The sequence below is a fragment of the Trachemys scripta genome, chromosome 8 (genome assembly GCF_013100865.1).
Source record: "Trachemys scripta elegans isolate TJP31775 chromosome 8, CAS_Tse_1.0, whole genome shotgun sequence".
Classification (NCBI taxonomy): domain Eukaryota; kingdom Metazoa; phylum Chordata; order Testudines; family Emydidae; genus Trachemys; species Trachemys scripta.
The window spans coordinates 30,085,855-30,106,848 of NC_048305.1; the positions used below are offsets into that span (position 1 = coordinate 30,085,855).

Below are 20,994 nucleotides of genomic sequence, written 5' to 3' on the forward strand. Positions count from 1 at the left end.
TAGAATGTGAAGATGTTACTATGCCTTGTATTGCCTCAATACCTATCTCTATTGATTTCTGCAGTATTGCTTGTGTAGTACGTTCTATCATCCTGTTTTGCTTATTTCGTTCAGCTGCATATCAGAAGTCTTCAGGGTTAGTTCTTCTTGCAACAACTACAAAATTTTGATGTTTAACAGTGGGTGGGGCATACTTGTTTCTGTCAGTATCCAGTAACCAGATATTCATAGGTCACATCTTCGTCTGAGTAATGACAAAGGTGAAGCAAATCAAGTCTTGGGAATTGTGGTGACCTAGATTACCTGGTATTCTGGGAACATACTAGACTAGACCCACAAGTCTGAAAACTTAATGGGTTGTTTTAAAACTAATTTGTTAGATGAGAGCAGAACGTCTCTATGTACATAATGCAAGCTGCTTTGAGTAAATGCCGATTAAAATTGTTACAAATAGCATTGCTGTAGGCATCAAATAAAGTAAAGGTTTAATAGAGCAGAAATGGGTGAAGAAGGGATCAACAAGAAGAAAGATAGCAGAGAAGAACAGAACAGAACCAGCAATCAAGAGAAACGATGCCAGTAGAAAGTAAGCTTAAGGAGAAGTAGGGAGAAGGCATTAAAAACATTCAGGCATTCACAAAAAATGATATGAAGGGGAAAAATCTGACTAGCTGAATTTATTTTGTCTGCAACACTAGAGAAGCAGACTTGGAATGGAGGTAGAAGTGAATGCATGTTGGTTTGACACCTTTTGGTTTAATTGTTCTAGCTTGCGTTTGATATATTTAGTACTTCATAGCTTTGTGTTGAGTTCAGAGTTGTGGTTTTCTATTATATATGCCTACATGTAAAGCCACTCCTGAGAAAAGAACAGCTTTTATTCTTCTTGCTCAAAAGAAGCTAAAACTCCCTACAACTTTTTTTGAGTGTCGTCTTTTGCAGATTTTTTCCTTGGGTCATAATTTTCAGTGCTTACATAAAGGGACCATGGGTGGAAATGGTATCATCAATTAAAGACTAAGATACCACAAAGGGATCAGATTTGAAAGTTTTATGTTTAGTTCCTACATACGGGGTAAATGGGCCTTGATAGGCTACACTTGGTTATTTACAATAACCAGGAATAAATGGGTTGGGAGTACAGGATGTGTCCTATCCCATAAACACCGGGTGACCAAATATTGATCCAAATTCATACAAGGGGAGTTACTCTAATGGGTGCTTTCTGCCCCACACTTTGATTTTGTCTAAACACAAGAAATGGAGGGCCTTACATTTTTAGATGTACTATATTTAATCTTGAACGTGCTTTGCTGTTACTTTCCATGCTTTATTATGTTACACGCAATGATGATAATAAACATCATATGAATTTATTTTTGTGCAATTTATGCAAGTATTCCGTTGTACTGAGTTCTGTTCTCTTCTCGATTTTTCCAGATTGGTACAAAGGATACCTAGTAAGACACAAAGGGTTCGAGGTAAGGCTGTACTTTACATTCTTGTAAGATTTTATGCTAAAAATAAACAACTTCACTTCTTTGTGTTAGTTTATTTCAGAGCTGTCAAAGAATCAAATCCTGATTAAATTAAATTAAATTTAAAAATTAATGGAGATATCCTGTCTCCTAGAACTGGAAGGGACCTTGAAAGGTCATTGAGTCCAGCCCCCTGCCTTCACTAGCAGGACCAAGTACTGATTTTGCCCCAGATCCTTAAGTGGCCCCCTCAAGGATTGAACTCACAACCCTGGGTTTAGCAGGCCAATGCTCAAACTACTGAGCTATCCCTCCCCCCGATCAGTTAGCCCAACCACCTCATTCTGTTTTAGTTCGGTGGGACACTCCATGGTGGGTAAGGTGAAAAGGATTTGACCTGAAATTTGCTCTTAAATATGAAGAGAAGAGAGGATTGTGTAAAACAAATCAAAGAGAAAAGAACGGCTGTGCCTCCAGGTCAAGAGCGCTGATGAAGATGTGACCTGAAATACTTGTTAAAAGTTAATTTATTGCGAAATTGTAAAATATTGTAAGTGCTTCAGCATTCGTTCCAAACATTCCTAAGCCCAGATTCAATATAAATTCCCATCAAGCTTCAAGTTATTGGCTAGGAATGACAGCACAAGTCTTAAACTGTAATTGTTTTGGTGTCTTGCGCATGTTTGTCAACATGGATGTTTCAGAGTTAGAATCTGAGTTCCTCAGTTAGCTTGTAGTTACTGTGTTAACTTCAACTTTCATTGTGTTATGAATTCAAACATAATACATTTCAGTTATGACTTCCTGCAAGGTTAACTTGTCATTTGACATACTCAAGAACCTGAGTTCAGTAAAAAATACCTAGAGGTTTACTTGATTTGTATTGAATTTGTCACAGAGACCGAAAAGTTTATTTGGGGGTTTGAGTGGAGGATAACACAGATTTTTTTTTTTAAATAAGTCCACTATTAGGATAAAACACCATGCAGACTACTAGGGAGCAGTAGTCAATATCGCAAAAGAGATGAAATATTTGTAAATGTGATCAGCACTACCTGCAGGTGTATGAAAGTCTCAGAACAGAGCTATCGCAGAAAATGAATATATCCGAGAAGTAGGACATTCCTAATGTCAGTAAAGTGATGTTTGGGTCATTTAATATAAATGCCTAACCAAATCCATGGAGGACCTTCTTAACAGGGTCTAATTCTTGTCCTATTTTCACTGCTTTGAGTAACCTGATCATTATGTTCTTAACAAGTTTCAAAACTACAGTCCCTAGGAGGGGCATGTTTCAGTCACTGGAAACTAATTATGCTGTTAATACTTTCTGTGGATCCAGGTGCACACTAAAATGGCAAAAGCTATTATAAAGGAAATCCATAATCTTGTTAGTCTGGGGAAAGGGGACAAAAATCCTGTATAGCCACTCACAGGAGGATGCTTAAGGATCAGGGGATACTTTTAAAAAGTGCAGAAGACAACTTAGCCCACCTGCCCCTGAACAGATTGATCCATGAACATAAGATTCAGCATTGAGCTTGCAGTTTCAGTCAATAAGCCATCTTGATTGGGTGTTACTATGAAGTAAGTGTTCAGTCTATCATCTGTTGCTCTCCTTCATTTACTAGTTAAGTTTTTTAGTATTTGCCTTTGCGTCCGAATGCACCCACTTTTGGTCTAAATCTCACTTCATGTATCCTGAGTCTGCAGCTGGTTTAGCACACTTTCTTGTGACTTCTGGTCAAGGTAGTCTGTGGGCAGTAATTTTAGCTATTCTCAGGCAGGGGGAGCCATCAGCTATAATAAGATCAAACTTGAGCAGCATATATCTCTACCCTTGTTTCTTCAAATTTGCTGAGAACATTTTGCCCTGTGTTCAGATTAGAATATGTGAATGATGTAAACATTACTGCTACTTGGCTCCGCCAAAACTGGAACAGATTTGCATCTTTGTTACCAGCTATTTACTTACTGTGATGTGTTTACATGGACATAATTACAACTTTAATGTTCTTAGATTAAGCAAGGAACTGTTATCCAACAGGCATCTTGTAAATTGTTTTACAAATACCTAAAGAAAGAATCCTAACTGAGAAATGAATTACTCAGTTGGCAGGTGAGATCCAAGTTGGCAGGTGAGATCCAGGTTAAAAGTATTGTATAAAACTTACCAGACTCCTATAGGTTTGATTTTCTTTTATTAAAGTGCCCGTGGTGTCATGTTTTAAGCAAGTGAGTATCATAGACTCATAGACTCTAAGGTACATCTGCATTGTAATCATCTAATCTGACCTTCTGCACATAGCAGGCCACAGAACCTCACCCCCTCATTCCTGTAATAGACCCCTAACCTCTGGCTGAGTCACTTGAAGTCCTGTATCAGTTATGACAGGTTTCAGAGTAGCAGCCGTGTTAGTCTGTATCCGTAAAAAGAACAGGAGTACTTGTGGCACCTTAGAGACTAACAAATTTATTAGAGCATAAGCTTCCGTGGATGCATCCGAAGAAGTGGGCTGTAGTCCACGAAAGCTTATGCTCTAATAAATTTGTTAGTCTCTAAGGTGCCACAAGTACTCCTGTTCTTTGTATCAGTTATGGTATCAGTGCAAATGATGTTTTCTTTATAAATATGTAGAATCTATTTATTTGTGTTCCATCTGAGCACTAAAAATAATAGTGCTAATAGTAGATGTGTAGACCACCTGACTCCCCTGCTGCCATTACTACCTGTTGCAGGTACTATGGAGGGCCCTCCAATGCTCAGGTACTGTATCAAGAACAGGAGGTGATACCTGCTGGTGCAGTAGCAGCACCTCAGCAGAATCTTCATGAAGAGAATAGGTTGCTGTCTGCATGTGTGTTGTCTAGATCAAGGTGAGGAAGCAGAGTCACTCCTCTTTCTCCCCATCCCCTCACCCCCTTGACATTTGAGCTGCTCCCTTTTTGAAGCTTCTCCTGCCTCAGGAGTTGCTGTTGAAATTGGTCCTTCATGCTGATAATGACTTAACAGACTAAAGTGAACCTGAAAATCTTGCTTTTAAAATATAGACCAGAACTAGCCACTTACTCATCCTTTTTGAAATTCGGGTCAGTGAAAATTTTCATCCAGATGCACTTGAACTATTTGCCTAAAATATTCTGAATTGGGCCAATAATGTTTCTTAAACAATTTGCAAAGTTTTTTTACTCTCTCTATTCTTTGAACTCTCTTGTGTTGAGCGTTATGCCCCAAAAGAATTGTATATGGCTGTCTTTCTATCAAATGTTGTACAACTAATTCACCAAAATGTGCATATTAAAATGAATATTCATTAAATTGGGGGGATATTGAACAGTATATTACACACTGCCACAGACTTGCTATCTGATGGGAGGGAGCCATTTATCATAAGACATATATGTATAGAGGTGCCTAACTGAGCTTGCATGAGCTTAATGCTAGCACTTCCTAATATTTGAAACTGAGATCTCAATTTCTTTAATGTAGATTTTTGTATATAACCTACTTTGTAAATTCAGAAACCTGCAAAGTTAAGTGCGCTAGAGACTCCTCTACATAGTATTATGAGACCTTCCCAATGAAACAAAAGGGCCAAGAAACACTGATGAATGTATTCATCCTCCACCACCTTCAAAAAAGAGGTGAACTGTTAGGATGTACACTGCAGAAGAGGCAGCAGATGAGATTCCGTTACTCAATATGTGTAGTACGACAATTAGGAGGGTAACAATTTCAGTTTCCAGCTTGAGCCAATCACTGGGCAAGAGAGCTGTGATATAGAAAGCCAGCACATCATCTTTGACTGACACATCAAATCTAGCCAAATATGTTCCAGAGGTTTAAAATTTAGTAAATCTCCAAGTTGAAATCTAGAGCGAGAGCCATTTGAAATTAAAGGGTGTTCCCAGGAAAGTCTGAAAGGCTTAATTTCTGGAACATATTAGGCTACATTTGATGTGTCAGTCACAGATGATGTGCTGGCTCTAATCCCTTCAAGTCCAAAGAAATCCTAGCTCTGTTACCATATCTAGGCATATCAGCAGCTTTGCTTGCTAACGTGAGGGAGATTTCTTCCTCGAAAGACCAGATTGAGAGAGTCAAAGGTTCCTTGAGGATAATATGCAAGAACTCAGTTGCTGCAGTGCCAGTATGTATCAGATGAACTAACCTTGCCTACTCAGCAGTTGTCTGCAGAGATCAATTGACGATAAGAAAATCAAATCTGTTTTTTGAGAAAAATCCCTTGCTAGAGCATGTGCCTGGCACCTTGCTAGACATTACTGAAATCTCAGTTGTTTGTGGGCACATCTGGTTGTGGATGTAGAAGGCATATGGTCAGTTTAAATGGCTTCCTTTATCCATAAAGTGTAAGGAAGGGACGCTCTTTCAGTTTCATTCAAGAAACCCTGCAGATTCCTCACAGCCTTAGCCCCATACTGTGAGCTTAACGTTTTGTAGGGTGGTAGGGACAGGTTATTTGTCACAAAAGCCATTTATTGGGCAGAGGTGATTGGGTCCACTAAGTCATCGTCTTCCCTTCAGACTGTTGCTCCTTCACTTCAATGGAAGTGTCGATATATACTCTACCATTTCTGTCGTCTGTTTCCCTCAGACCACTAACGTTGCTGATTTTGTCCAGATATGTTTATAGATACATTTTAAATACTGAAGGGATCATTGTGATCATCTAGTTTGATTGCTTGTATAACGTGAGCTACAGGACTTGCCTGAACTAGAGCATATTTTATAGAATTAATCCAATCTTGATGTTCATATCAACATCCTTCCGGAATTGAGGACTTTCGATCTGAACACGTGATTCCACTAGCAGTTGCACCAGTGCCAAATACAGAGATAATATAACCTTCCTGCTCCTACTTGGGATGTCTGTGTTCATACATCCAAGGATCGCATTAGCTCTCTTGTGGCCACAGCATCGTACTGGGAGCTTGTGTTGAGCTGATTATCCATCATGAGAGCCAAGTCTTTTTCAAAGTCAGTGTGTCCTAGGATAAAGTCTTGTAAGGACGGCCTATTTTCTTTGTTCCTAGGGTCTGACTTTTTACATTTGTTGGTCTTAAAATGCATGTTGCCGGAGCCCTGCTTACCAAGTGATTCAGATTACTCTGTGTCAGTGACTCTTCATTATTTACCACTCCCTCAATCTTTGTCACCTGCAAGCTTTATCAGTAATTTGCTTTTTTTCCCAGGTCACTGATGAAAAGGTTAAATAGTGTAGGACCAAGAAGCAATCCCTTCAGGATCCCTCCCCAAAACATACCAGCTTGATAATGATTCCCCTTTTAAGAAAGGCTATGCTGGGTAAGACCAATGGTTAATCTAGCCCAGTATCCAGTCTCTCATAGGGGCCAGTGCCAGATCCTGCAGAGGAAATGAACAGAAGAGTGGAATTTTGAGTGATCCATCTCTTGACATCCAGTCCCAACTTCCAGTAGCTGGAAGTTTAGGGACATCTGGAGTATGGTATTGTGTCCCTGACCACCTTGGTTTACAATTAGAAAAATTAACATGACACATGGAATGGATTGAACACTGGCTAACTGACCTATCTCGAAGTATATCATTCTAGTTGAATCAAAATCTTGTACAGTACCAAGTCAATTGATTTTCATAAATCTAAGTATTCACTTCAGCACCATTACTTTTATCAACCAAACTTGTGATCTCTTAAAAATATCCAGTTGTAACCAAACAATATTTATCAAAGTTCCTATAAATAATGACTTGTTTACTTCTCAGAAGCCTTGTGAGTGTCTTGGGCAGGAGGGGTGACTACAGATACTTAGTGTTTTGCAGTAGGAAGCCTTTGGGGCACAGTAAAAATTGCAAACAACTGCCTAAGGAGCAGCAGAATTGACGTATAAAGGGGAAATGTCCATTTATAGTACATCACCATTATGTGTGTACCTAAGGGGTCTATTTTATCTTATTGTTGCAAAAAGAGAGAGGTGGCAACAAAAGTACCACCAGCTATGTGTTTGAAGTATAAATAACTTTGGACCAAAACCCAGGGTTTGGTTGCCTCATTGGAGGACTTCAAGGCACATTTATGGTCTGCTTTCTATGGTTAATAAACAGGGAAAATCACTATGGTAATGGCATGGTGTAGTGTTTTGGAATAACTTGAATTTATTGTTTTAAGAAACACTGGAGTAGAATGACAAATGTGTGTTGTTTTTGGTTTTGTTTCCAATAGGGAATATTTCCGAAATCTTTTATCCACATCAAAGAAGTTACTGTTGAAAAGAAAAGGTATTTCATTGTCACTGTTGCATTTGGTTAACTGACATTATTGAATTTTAGACTGCTTCTATCTAAAATGAAAGTAGATATCTACTTGGTACATGACTCTTCAGTTTATACTGGGCTTTTATTAATTGGGAAGTGGGAATGGAATAACTGAATTGTGAACACACTTGCAACCTCATTAAAAAGGAATAAAACTATCTGATTAGTTTTAACTATACAAGCTAAGGAGACAGAGAACGTAGGTATTAATTGTCATTTAATCTTACTAATGGATGGATCATCACTGTCTAAGAACTAAGTTCTAGGACATTAAGTGAGAAATACTTCACTGTTGGTTTGTTAGGTTTTAGTCATGTTAATTTGTCACTTTTTCCCCTCTCCTTAGAAATACAGAGAACATAGTACCTGCTGAAATTCCATTGGTGCAAGAAGTTACCACTACATTATGGGAATGGGGCAGCATTTGGAAACAACTCTATGTGGTGAGGGGAAGTTTTTGCCATGTTAGCTTTTCCAAATTAGATGGAAGATTGGCGAGAAAAATGCTTGATATCCAGGGATGCTACATTATGCATGTTAAATAGGCTTATTTATATGTATCAAACTGTCATTGTAACTGCCTTTGTTTTATTTCTGGAATACAAGGTGGGATTTGAGAGAAGATTTAATTAAGAAGTGATCTCTTCATCTGAGTTTTTGGGTCAATACATTGTTCTCCAGTAGTATTAAAATAAAAGACATGGCTTGCAATTGTTGCTTAGAAGTAGTTGAACTTCATGCTATTAGATAATTAGTCTCCCGTGTCTGGCTCATTTTGCATAATATATTTGGCCTGTGAAGTACGTGTGCTTCAAGGAGGAGGAGGCAAGAAGATCAGGAAACGTTCAATAAACTTTTTTCGTCTGAAAATGGGAAATTGTCAAAACTGACACTTGTTTGTTGGGAAGGTTTCTCTGGGCCAGGATAGAGCTTTTGCAGACATGGGGAGGATGAGATGGGGAGAGACCAGAATAGCCAATTTTTTAGGACACTCATGTTCGATTTGTGAGACCTCGATTCAAGACCCTCTTCCAACTATCCTCCAAAAAGGCAGTCAGTCTCCACCTTGCCAACAATTCATTCTTGTTATGCCTCTTTGTTATATTGAAGAGCCCTTTTTTAGCATTCAGTGTTTTTCCCTCTGCCCCAGTGATGGTACTTGGACTTCGGCAGGAGACTTGATTAATCTCCTTTTTGGTAAACTAAACAGATTAAATTGCTCAGAGTAGGGCATTGTCTGCAGTCTTTGAATAGTTTTTGTGGTTCTTCTTTGCACCTTCTCCAGTTTTGCACTTTAAAATTAAGCTGAACACCAGAACTGTATGCAGTATTTTGATATTGGTCTAACCAGTGCGGTATACAGATGTAATATCACCTCTCTTATTCCAGTTTTCTAGCTGGGGCGTTCTTCTCCTGCAGAATTAGCACCCTTTAAATAACACTGTAAAATGCACAAAACAAAACTACTCCCAACCTCCATCCAATCACACAATTACCATCCCCGGGCTTTGAACCCTTAGCAACGTAGAAGTTAAACTATTTTGAATTGAATGCAATTCAATGAAGGACAATGTAGGAAGCTGAAATGAAACCAAGCCCTAAATGTGAACATTTTGTATTTCAGGCAAACAAAAAAGAGCGGTTCCGGCAGGTGCAATCTATGATGTACGACCTAATGGAGTGGAGGTCACAGCTTCTGTCGGGAACACTGCCCAAAGATGAACTGAAAGAACTCAAACAGAAAGTCACATCCAGAATTGACTATGGCAACAAGTACGTTTTTCCTTGTGCTAAACGAGTACTGGGAACAGCTCCTTTATTTTCAGACATGTCACTGGTATAGAGTTGGGGGCAATTTTTCCCTGCTTCTATGTCCCTAGCTTGCGAATACTGGGTACCTACCCATCCTTTTTGGCAGACCACTCCCCTACGATCCCTGCTGCAGCAGCAGACTCCATGTTCCCTTGCAGTCATGGTCATCCTTTCTTGAACAGGGCCATCCAGAATTTTCAGCTGCTCCCCTATTTGGAATCAAACATTTCAGGATGCATGATCTCTGTTGCTTATGCAGACACACAGGCATATTAGAAGGATCAGTTCTAGGTTGGGCAGTTTTCACTCCTATTCATATCCACTTAATATATTCAATCTGAACATGTTCACACATGCCTCACAAACAAAGGCAAGCTCCAGTCCCATTCAAGATACCTAGTGGTTGTAATACCATGCTGCCACCTGAACAAAGGTGCTGAAATGCGATGGTCATAGGTAAAATATAAGAACCTGAAGTGAACAAAATCCTGATGAAGATGACGAGAGAAAAAAATAATTTGAAGTTTCCAGGCCAAGCCCATTAAGATTGAGTCAGTTTGAGAATCTGGTAATACAAGTGAAATATCTGTGGGTTTGATGGTAGCTTCACTCATATTTTGATTGCTTCTCACTGATGCAGAGTCACCACTGCATAGTCTAACTGGCAAGCACAGGGCAATACAGGGGCAGAGCTGAGTGGTGTTGCATTGCCTGAGATGCGAGTGAGAGCTTTGCAAACCAGTTTCCACAGTTGGGTGGCAGACTTTTTGCCTCTGTCCATTACTTGTACCTTGAACTGTTGCAAATGGTTCTGGTAGTGGCAGTTCCAGGGTCTGTGTATGATTGAACATCATGGGTTGTCTGTGGCCTGCATTTACTGTAACTTACATAACTGACACTAGGTGACAGGGAAGTGTGTACCTAGCCTACAGTGATTGTACCCACAGAATCAGGGATTAAATTTCCCTCTGGTTCAGATGGGGGAAAGCTATTTTTTGTAGGGAAAGAGGTGGTTTGCTTTTACTCATGGTAGCTTGTTTTCATTTATGGAGTGAGACACCTGTTCTGATTCAGACACTGCTGGTTACCACTGTACCATGTTTCTGCTGAGTCTACCCACGAGTTTACATGGGTGTAGCTCTTAATATAAACATATTCAGCAGTTTTCCACTTAGGTCTAAACATGTTAGTTTGGGGAGTTTACATTGAGCTGGATCATCTGAGCTACAATGTTGCATAACAAAGGTTTCAAATTGATGAATAATGGGTTTAATGACCCCTGGGGGCAAATTGTGCATTCACAAGGCTTGAGTAAGCTACACAAAAGTAGAAAGCATGAGTAATTAATGTATGAAACAGACATTTTCACAAATGTATCTTGTGAGCTCTGATTTAATTCAGAGGAAAGTTTTTTTTTTCAATTGATATCTTTCGGTTGCTTTTGTCAAAATAGATGGTAGTGTTTTATGTTGACATTAACTGAATTATTAAATGGAGGTCTTAAGACCCTGCCCCCACTCCAGCTTCAAATCCTCTACCATCTGTAGACTCAACGGAAACATGATGCAGGTGCAGAGAGAATATTTTCTTCTTTTCAGTCTGTTTAGCTAGTTCAGTTCAATGACTTGTTCATTCGAAGTTAAGAAACCAACTGGAAGTTGAAAAAGGAGGAAAGCTTGTTTTCTTCTTACAATATATGAATAAATACTAGGTGTAAGGGGATGACATCTAATGGTTTTAAAATCTTGAAGGATATGGTGACCAGACACTGAGTTCAATTCATTAACTCAAGGTAATAATTCCTTTGTATAACCATTTTTAAATGAAAAACATGTTTAAGAAAAAAATACTGAACTATCTAGCACTTTTATGATAGTTTTACTTAACGTTTAAAAATGTTTTTTTACATTTTAATTGAATTCGCATTTCCATCCAAATAGAGCTTAACACAAATCACAAGGAAGAAATTAAATCATTTAATAAATAAGAAATTCACCATTGTTTAACATAATAAAAATGTAAAAAAAAAGCATCTGAATAAAATAAAGTAAGCTATACAGTTGCCTAAATAAATGTGTATAGATATAGTGTGTTGTCCTGGTTAGCAAAAAGAAGCATCGAATGTAGTGTAAAGACCATTGTTAGTTACAAATAATATGTTTCAGTGATTCCCAACTAATGAGAATCAACCTTTCCTTTGGAAAATAACTAAAAAGTACAAACGCAAAAGCTGATTAAAATCAATAATTTAAATCAGGGTTCCCTGCTTGCTGATTGAAATCACGATGACAATCGATAATTTAATGGCTTGAATTTAAATCCGTTGGTGTTGGGGGTGGAGGGTGTCAGTCTGAGGGGGGCAGTGAGGAATTGTTGTGGGCACAAAAGAGGAGTGAGGAGGTGCTGGGGCAGAATGGGTAACCTGGGAAGTTGCTGGGGTGCCAGAAGAAAAGTGCTGGGGCACAGATTGTTTGTTCGTTCCAAGGAGAGCAGGGCTCTAAGAACAAGCTAGAAACTGGAAGGGGGCAGACTTCAGTATAAGGAAGACACACCTATGGTGAGGTGCGTGGAGTCTTGAGAGAGTGAGACCCTGAGTAGAGAAAGAGGGAGACAGTCTGGTGGAGGGGAGAGTCAGTGGGTAAGGGATCTGGAGAGGAGGAGGAGAGTCCCAAGACTATCATGGAAGGACCAAGGAGAATGGAGAGGGTGGGAAATGTTTGGCAGAGGAATGGAATTTGGCAGAAAGGGCAGAAGCCAAATGGACAACACTGAGAGGGTGGAACAGGGTGACATGAAATTGGAGGGGACAGACAGAGATACTTCATCACTCTACTGGGGAAGGTTTATACCCTAATAAGCAATAAGAGGCAAAGTCTTCATGAAATCTACTAGTGGTTTGGCTGTTGCTCAATTTTACATGATAGGCACTTGGATACTATAGGGATAGGTGGCAGTATAAAACCCTAATATGGGTCTGTAAAGGGAAAACCAAAGCTTGAAAAAAACTATGGGAAAAGATATTTTTTTTATAAGTATCTTCAACAAAACAGTGTCATCAGATGTATTACTTAAATTATATATGTCCTCCTTGTTTTATTAGACTGAACTGACTGCTTCAACATTCCAAACAGCTTATTATGAATCCAATTTCAAAGACCGTCAGTTGAATATAATTTGTTCTAGAAGAAAATAACCATGTCTTATGGAGTGCTTCTTTTTTAATCTCCACAGGATACTTGAGCTAGATCTAATAGTTAGAGATGAAGATGGAAATATCTTGGATCCAGATAAAACCAGCGTCATTAGCCTATTTCATGCACATGAAGAAGCTACTAATAAAATTACAGAGCGAATTAAAGAAGAAATGGTATGAACAGTTTGCCAAAATTGGCCCTTCCTTTCAGAAAGTGTTAATTTAGTTTACAAGGTGTTATCTGTTTGTTTAAACTTGATCCTTCTCACAGTAAAACCAATGGAAGTTTTGCCACTGATTTAAAGGAGCAGTTTCTGATCCCTAGTTGATAAATATGGAACATGTCACCTCAGCTGTAAATATTTACTTTGTTTTACCAGACTTTGTCAAAATTTGCCTAACAGTGACTTCAGCAAGTTTCTCCATGCATTGAATAAGATGAAAAAGTGCAACTGTTGGTCTAACCCAACAACTGAAGATAGACATGAGTGTTAGTGACTGGAACTGGATTAAATACATGGGCCAAGATATCAAAACTCAGTGCCTAAAATAAGATTCTCAAATGAATGGCAAGGCTCCGATGTGGTCTGACTTCCACAACTGCTGGTTTGTAGAATTAGAACATAAGAACAGCCATACCGGGTCAGACCAAAGGTCCATCTAGCTTAGTATCCTGTCTTCTGACAGTGGACAATGCCAGGTGCCCCAGAGGGAATGAACAGAACAGGTAATCATCAAGTGATCCATTCCCTGTCACCCATTCCCAGCTTCTGGCAAACAGAGGCTAGGGATGCCATCCCTGCCCATCCTGGTTAATAGCCATTGATGGACCTATCCTTTATGAATTTATCTGGTTCTTTTTTGAATGCTGTTATAGTCTTGGCCTTCACAACATCCTCTGGCAAGGAGTTCCACAGGTTGACTGTGCATTATGTGAAAAAATGCTTCCTTATGTTTGTTTTAAACTGTTGCCTATTAATTTCATTTGGTGGTCCCTAGTTCTTGTGTTATGAGAAGGAGTAAATAACACTTTCTTATCTACTTTCTCCACACCTGTCATGTTTTTATAGACCTCTATCATATTCTCCCTTTGTCATCTCTTTTCCAAACTGAAAAGTCCCAGTCTTATTAATCTCTCCTCAGACGGCAGTCGTTCCATACCCCTAATAATTTCTGTTGCCCTTTTCTGAACCTTTTCCAAGTCCAATATATCTTTTTTGAGATGGGGTGACCACATCTGCATGCAGTATTCAAGATGTGGGCGGACCATGGATTTATATAGAGGCAATATGATATTTTCTGTCTTATCTATCCCTTTTTTAATGATTCACAACATTCTATTTGCTTTTTTTGACTGCCACGCACATTGAGTGGATATTTTCAGAGAACTATCCACAATGACTCTCATATTTTTCATGAGTGGTAACAGCTAATTTAGACCCCATCATTTTATATGTATAGTTGGGATTATGTTTTCCAATATGCAATGTGTTTTTCAGTTGCTGCTCCTATTGAATTTTGGCCACTTACCTGGGATTTAGGAGCTTTATTTAGGTACCAAGTCTTGAAAATACTGGTCATGGGATATAAGCTACTGACAGTTAGTTGGTCTGACTGAGCCAAAACGTTTAATGTGTATGAGAGAGGAAGTTAGTAAATTTAGCAACTCTTGGTATGCTTGCTGATAATGTCAAGGTCTAAATGATCAGAGCACACAAATAATTTGCAGTCACATTTTAAAACATGGTTCACATGATTACACTTCATTGTCTTTATAAATATTAAATGTATCCTGAGAACTATCAAGTGATGTAAGGTTTGGGCTTTTTTTGCTTATTAATCACAATGTAAATAAAATGAGGCACATGTTAAAGAAGAAAAAAACGTTTGAGTGAGTTATGAAATCTCCAAATCATGACTACTGTGAATAATGTATCATAAATCAGTATTTAATACCACATGCCTTGTTGTCAGTCAGAAGCTCAGTTGAACAAACAATGCTCCCCAAATATGGAAGGGTCATCAGTAAGCGATACGAGACAGATTAAAGCCCTGCTAACCTGAGTCACTTCTAGAGAATTGTATTGTTTTTTTTCTTTAAACATGCAGTGATGCAAGGTGCAAACACTGATTAAAACATCAAAGGGACTCATATATACTTACTTTAAGGACAGTCCAGGAACAGATTCGCTGCTCATCATCTTGTTCATACAGGCTGTGTATCTTAGGAATGTTTGGAGCAGTGGTTAGGTGCTAGAAAAGATTGTAAAGTGTGATAAATGTTTTAGGCTAAATTCTACCCTACCATGTTGCTTAAATTGAGAGCAGAACTGGGCCATTTTCAGAAGAACCTTGAGTATAGAGCAGAAAACGCAGGTCTTGCTGGCATTCAAATTAGTTTGGTCTAATTAATAATTTTCTTCCCGTGTGTAGTCAAAGGATCAACCAGACTATGGAACGTACTCCCGAATCTCCTCATCCCCCACCTACAGCCTTTACGTCTTTGTAAGAAACTTTGTATGCCGAATAGGAGAGGATGCAGAACTCTTCATGTCATTATATGATCCCCAGAAACATACAGTTATAAGGTAGGCTATATTATTTTCCCCTGAAGAATGAATAGTAAAATGAGTTGGTCAAACTGGAGGGGCCAATGCACACACAAAGGGGAAAACTGTACAAAAAGGTTTTTTAAAGGAAAAACCACATGCACTGCTGGAATCTAGTGATGCTAGACTGGCGTATTGTGTAATAGCAAATAAACTATATTGAGAGCAAATGGACCAGATTGTCTTGGCTTGAGTGTGCTTTGAAATCTTAAGTGACTGCTGATATTGCTTCAAAGCTGACTGATTTCTGCATTGTGTGGGATTTCTTGAGCAAAGATTAATAAAATGTTAAGTCGGTTTGTTTAGAGTTTGTTCAGTCTTCGTTTGGAATAAACTACTTGCAGTCAATGTAGCAAGTGAGGCATCAAATTTTGTGAGTTCTGTATGACTGGTCTAAGTCCAGCCTTAGCCACTCAATCAAAACAGTAACACATTTGGGCAGAAGCTGAGCTGATTGTTCAAATCTGTAGAAAAAATAAAAGTCAAGGTCACTGTTATCGCTGATAGGCAGACAACCTCGAGGCAGCTACAGAGATTCAGTAGATGGACAGTTCGCTGCTGTGAAAAATGTTCCTTTGTCTCATTGCCAAAATAGAAGCTTTTACAACAGGCAATGGAGAATACAAACATCTGACCATCAGCAGCTAAAATGTGTTTGATTATGAAAGTTTCCATCACCTTGACTACCAGTGCCTAGGTGATTAGTATGGAAGAAATTCTATTGATGGGGAAAGCAGGGGATTATGTTTATATGTTGGACCATATAGGAGAGTCAAATAATACTGGATTTCAGGATTAGGACTGGAGCAGTAGAACGCATACGTAAGACGTACACACATGCTCCCTTTCTATTGAGCAATTCTTATATTTGGATTATAAATTTAATCTGACAAATTCTCAGATTTGAAAGTTGCTGTATTGGATTCATTCTTTGACGAGTTGTATGCTTTTGGGAAGAAGTTTGACAAAACTAGTAATTTGCTGTAAACTTGCATAAGGACACTTTCTCCTTTCTGAATGGGAAGACAGCAAACAATGGGTAAAATTTAAAAGGGGCAAATCCCTAACTGCTGGAGTCTGGTGCAGGGGAATCCAGTAGAGTTCCAGCTCTTTGCCCTTGAGATCTTGGCCTTTGTGGCTTTGTAGTGGTGCACTCTGGGCAAGGCCTTCTGCTGCTACAGAGAAGGCGAGAGGGTGGTGGTTGTTGGTAATGGGATAGCACCTTTAGGCCCCTCTGTGTTAGCACTGTAAATGCATGTAATAAAGAAGACAACCTTTAATGCCAACGAGCTCACTGACCAGGCACATGGGGCAACAGGAGGTGAAAACAAACAAATGAGGGCTGAGAGGAGAAAAAAGAAGCACTGAATCTATTATTTTAAGTATAATAAACTGCAGTCATAGGACACTCTCTCGCTAGTCACTGTTCAGAAATTAGTAGGTATTGTAACCAGGTAAATTCAAGGAGAACAATGTAGTAGCATTGCCATTTTTCATTTGGGATTTGTTCCCTATTGGTGGAGTCAGTCATGATTGGCAGGTTTTCACTTATGTGATTTTTCTTAATGTTGTGTAAAAGAAGCTTCAAACTTCAGCTATATCATTTACTAAACTGAGATCCTGAAGAAAAGGGATTGTGAACCGCGAAAATGAAAGGACAGAAGCTATTTACTTCTGTAGGGTAGCTCTTGCAGAAATGCACTAAATTTTCTTTCAGTGATTTTTATGTTTTGAGAGCAAAATCCATCTCTAAGTGTTATATAGATGGCTACCAGTTAAGCTCTTGAAGCTAAATAAACTGGTGCACATTTCCGATCAGCAAGGCGCCCAAAACACACGTTTGTACTAGATATTGGTGGCTGGGGGGTTATATCCCAAAGTAAAAAGCAACAGAGGGTCCTGTGGCACCTTTAAGACTAACAGAAGTATTGGGAGCATAAGCTTTCGTGGGTAAGAACCTCACCTCTTCAGATGCAATACTGAAAGCTTATGCTCCCAATACTTCTGTTAGTCTTAAAGGTGCCACAGGACCCTCTGTTGCTTTTTACAGATTCAGACTAACACGGCTACCCCTCTGATACTTGATCCCAAAGTATGTAATTTTCATTGACATGTAACTCTGGGGGAAGGAGGACAACAGAAACTTTGTATTTGAAAAATAGTACAAAGGGAGTGTTAATTTCCCAATTGATATTTTGTAAATTTCTGTTCAGTATATTTCTTTGACATGATTGCTTGTGGCTAATAAAATGAGCAATTTGCCATTTGACCTGATATAAGTGTGGTGCTACTCTGTGGACAGTGTGTAACAAACAGTAGCTTCTATTATGTATGCAGTGTTGTTGTAATCATGTCAGTCCCAGGATATTAGAGAAATAAGGTGAGTGAAGTAATCTCTTGTACTGTACCAACTTCTGTTTGGTGAAACAGACAAGCTTTTGAGGTTACCCAGAGCTCCTTTTCAGGTCTGGGAAACATTCTGAGTGTCAAAGCTAAATACAAGGTGGAGCAGATTGTTTAGCATAAGTAGATAATTCATATTTCAAGGGACCATTCAAGATGAAGTGGCCCAATAACACTCTTCCATTTGTTGGGCAGGGGGAGAGGGGGGTAAGGAAGCTGAGGGGGTTATAAGATCATTGTAATAAGTCATAAATCCAGTGTCCATAGTCAGTCCACAACTTTTAGGGGCCAGCAAAGTTAGGAATTGTAGCTTCCTTTGGCATTTTGTTCAAGATAGATCAGGGATACCTCCAGAATTGCCTGTGATAAGAGTGAGGAGTCTTAAAATGATGATCAGATTCAGATTTTACTTCCTACATTGCTCTGAAGTGGACCCCTTCCCACTTTAATTTAGACCACAGTTGATCATGGTAGCATTAACAGAGGTTACTGTTATGCAGCCATACCATGGAGGAGACAGACCAGTTTGATGTTTGGTTCTTCCTTTGGATTATCTGAATGAAATAGCCGCTATACTTCTTGGTGAACATTTTGTGCTTAATGGGTGTTACTCGAGCAGTGCTTTTTAACTTACTATATTTTTGTTGGGCTTAACTCTATTAACTTCTCAATGGTTGTTATGCCTGGAATAAAATGCTCAGAGAAATTTAGAATTGTAGCATTGTGAGATTTAAGAGTCTGAAAAGTGGTCCTGTTAGGACCAGTGCCATCTAGATGAACTACATACATGTTGAATTGCTTACCTCCAAAATGTTACCATGCTGTATTCTATTCTATTGAATTTATTTTTAAATCTATCTTACATATGATTCTTTTTGTAGGTTCTATTATATTTATGTATCATAATTCTCCTTTCATTGTGGGGGTTTCTCTGTCTGTCTTAGTCTTATTGTGTTCTTCTCAAACAGCCAATTTTTAACAAAAATCATCCTGGATAAGATTTCAGTATTAAAGATGGAGCCAAATCCGGCTCACCTTAGACAAGCAACAAGCCATTTGCTTAAATTGACTCTTGATGTGAGTAAGGTGAACTCGTGTTTTGGTCTTATAAAGAATTGTCTTTGAGCATTCATCTTGAATTCAGTCACTCTGTAATGAAGAATGACTAAACATTAATTTTGATTATGTTTTGCTGTTGACTTTGGCTCTCTGAGAACAAGAGAATTAGCCTTACCTTAGCCAATACCTTATTCAGCAAGCAGTAAGTTAAAAATGTCAAGGTAATGGAGAAGAGCATAACAAGAACCAATGGCTGGAAGTTAAAAACAGACAAATTTAAGTCAGAAATAAGGCAGAATTTTTTATTCCAATGGTTAATCACCCTCACTGTTACACTACCGAGAAAAGTGGTGGGTTCTCCATCTCTTGATATCGTCATATCAGGGCTTGGATACTTTTCTGGATGATATGTTTTAGCCAAAACAAGTTATTGGGCTCAATACAAGAGAACAATAAGAAATCCTATTGCTAGTATTATTCATGAAGTTTTACAAAGATGATTGAATGGTCCCTTTTGGGCTTAAAAATGTAAGACTGTAACTGGTGGTAGATTTTTGTGTGTATGTAAGGAGAATTGGTTTTAAAAATATTTTGTTTCATTTTGATGGAGTTTTGTACTATTTGTAGGGTTGAAGGCCAGAAGGAACCATTACTTCACTAGTCTGACCTCATGTATTTCACAGGCCATTAAATTTTACCCAGATACCTTGTATTGAGTCCAATACACTTTAGTCAAACAAGTATCAGAGGGGTAGCCATATTAGTCTGGATCTATAAGAAGCAACAAAGAGTCCTGTGGCATCTTATAGACTAACAGATGTATTGGAGCATAAGCTTTTGTGAGTGAATACCCACTTTGTCAGATGCAGCTTATGCTCCAATACATCTGTTAGTCTATAACAGAGGTCCGCAACCTCTGGCACGCGGCTCGCCTGGGTAAGCACCCTAGCGGGCTGGGCCAGTTTGTTTACTTGCCACGTCGGCAGGTTCGGCCGATCACGGCTCCCACTGGACGGTTCGCCGTCCCAGGCCAATGGAGGCTGTGGGAAGTGGCGCAGGCAAGGGATGTGCTGGCCGCGGCTTTTTAGTCAAACAAATTATCTTCCAGAAAGGCATTCAGTCCTGATCTGAAGAAGACTTCAATCTATCCAGAATTCACCACTTCTCCTGGTAGTTCATTCCAAGGGTAATTTGAGGTGGTAAAAAAAAGTGTAATCATAATTACTTCGTTGAAGTAGACTTACTCCATGGAAGATGAAGTTCATTTCTTTGTTTTGGCTTTCCAATGAGAGGTGCTTTCCCTGGGACAGGGGTGGCTCCAGGCACCAGCACAGCAAGCACGTGCCAGGGGAGGCAAGCCGCAGGGGGCGGCCTGCTGGCCACTGTGAGAGTGGCAGTCAGGCGGCCTTCGGCGGCATGCCTGTAGGAGGTCCACCGGTTCCACGGTTTCGGCGGCAATTTGGCGGCGGGTACGCCAAAGCCGTGGGACTGGCAGATCACCCACAGAAACGCTGCTGAATCCGCGTGACCACGGAATGCCCACAGACATGCCGTCGAAAGCCGCCTGACTGCCATGCTTGGGGCAGCAAAAAACATAGAGCTGCCCCTGCCCCTGGATATTTCCATCTGCTCTGAAGCAGACATTGGCCTTCTGCGCTTATGCAATCTTGGGAGGTTGGCGGATGTACTGTGATGGATTGGGCTTCTACATTGTTTTTTTATTCATGCATTGGTGCAAGAAGTGAGAGATACTAGTTACTTTTTGGCACATGTGCAGGAGCTGGACTTGTAAACATAAACCTACAACATATTTTGACAAGTGATTAAGTCTTCTGTGTTTTAAACTTATACATTCAAATAGTCAAACAAATATTAAAAATTGATAATATTGGGCTGATAAAGTTTTCATATTTACTCAGATAAAATAGAAATGGATTTTTTTTTGCTTTGTCTTTTAAAATGATTTTGGATCCCTGTTTTTGGGCACAAAAATGGCAGCACAATATTTTCTTTGGGATATGTACTTAGGAAAAAACTTTCAGTGACTGGAACAATGCCAAGAGTGGGGGAAATGGTCAAATCATGCATTATGAATCTAAAGATGTGGTACTGTATGGTATTCACCTA

General features: G+C 39.2%; 1 protein-coding gene across 2 annotated transcripts in view; it reads left to right on the forward strand.

Annotated features, from left to right (window-relative positions):
* The window catches only part of DOCK2 (dedicator of cytokinesis 2), a 494,284-nt gene that overhangs the window by 36,649 nt on the left and 436,641 nt on the right, over positions 1–20,994 (forward strand). For both annotated transcript variants that reach the window (XM_034779264.1, XM_034779265.1), the window contains exons 3-8: positions 1,441–1,481; positions 7,700–7,755; positions 8,138–8,234; positions 9,416–9,564; positions 12,835–12,970; positions 15,230–15,384. In XM_034779264.1, coding sequence (XP_034635155.1) covers positions 1,441–1,481; positions 7,700–7,755; positions 8,138–8,234; positions 9,416–9,564; positions 12,835–12,970; positions 15,230–15,384 — 634 coding nt within the window. The remainder of the gene's footprint in view (positions 1–1,440; positions 1,482–7,699; positions 7,756–8,137; positions 8,235–9,415; positions 9,565–12,834; positions 12,971–15,229; positions 15,385–20,994) is intronic.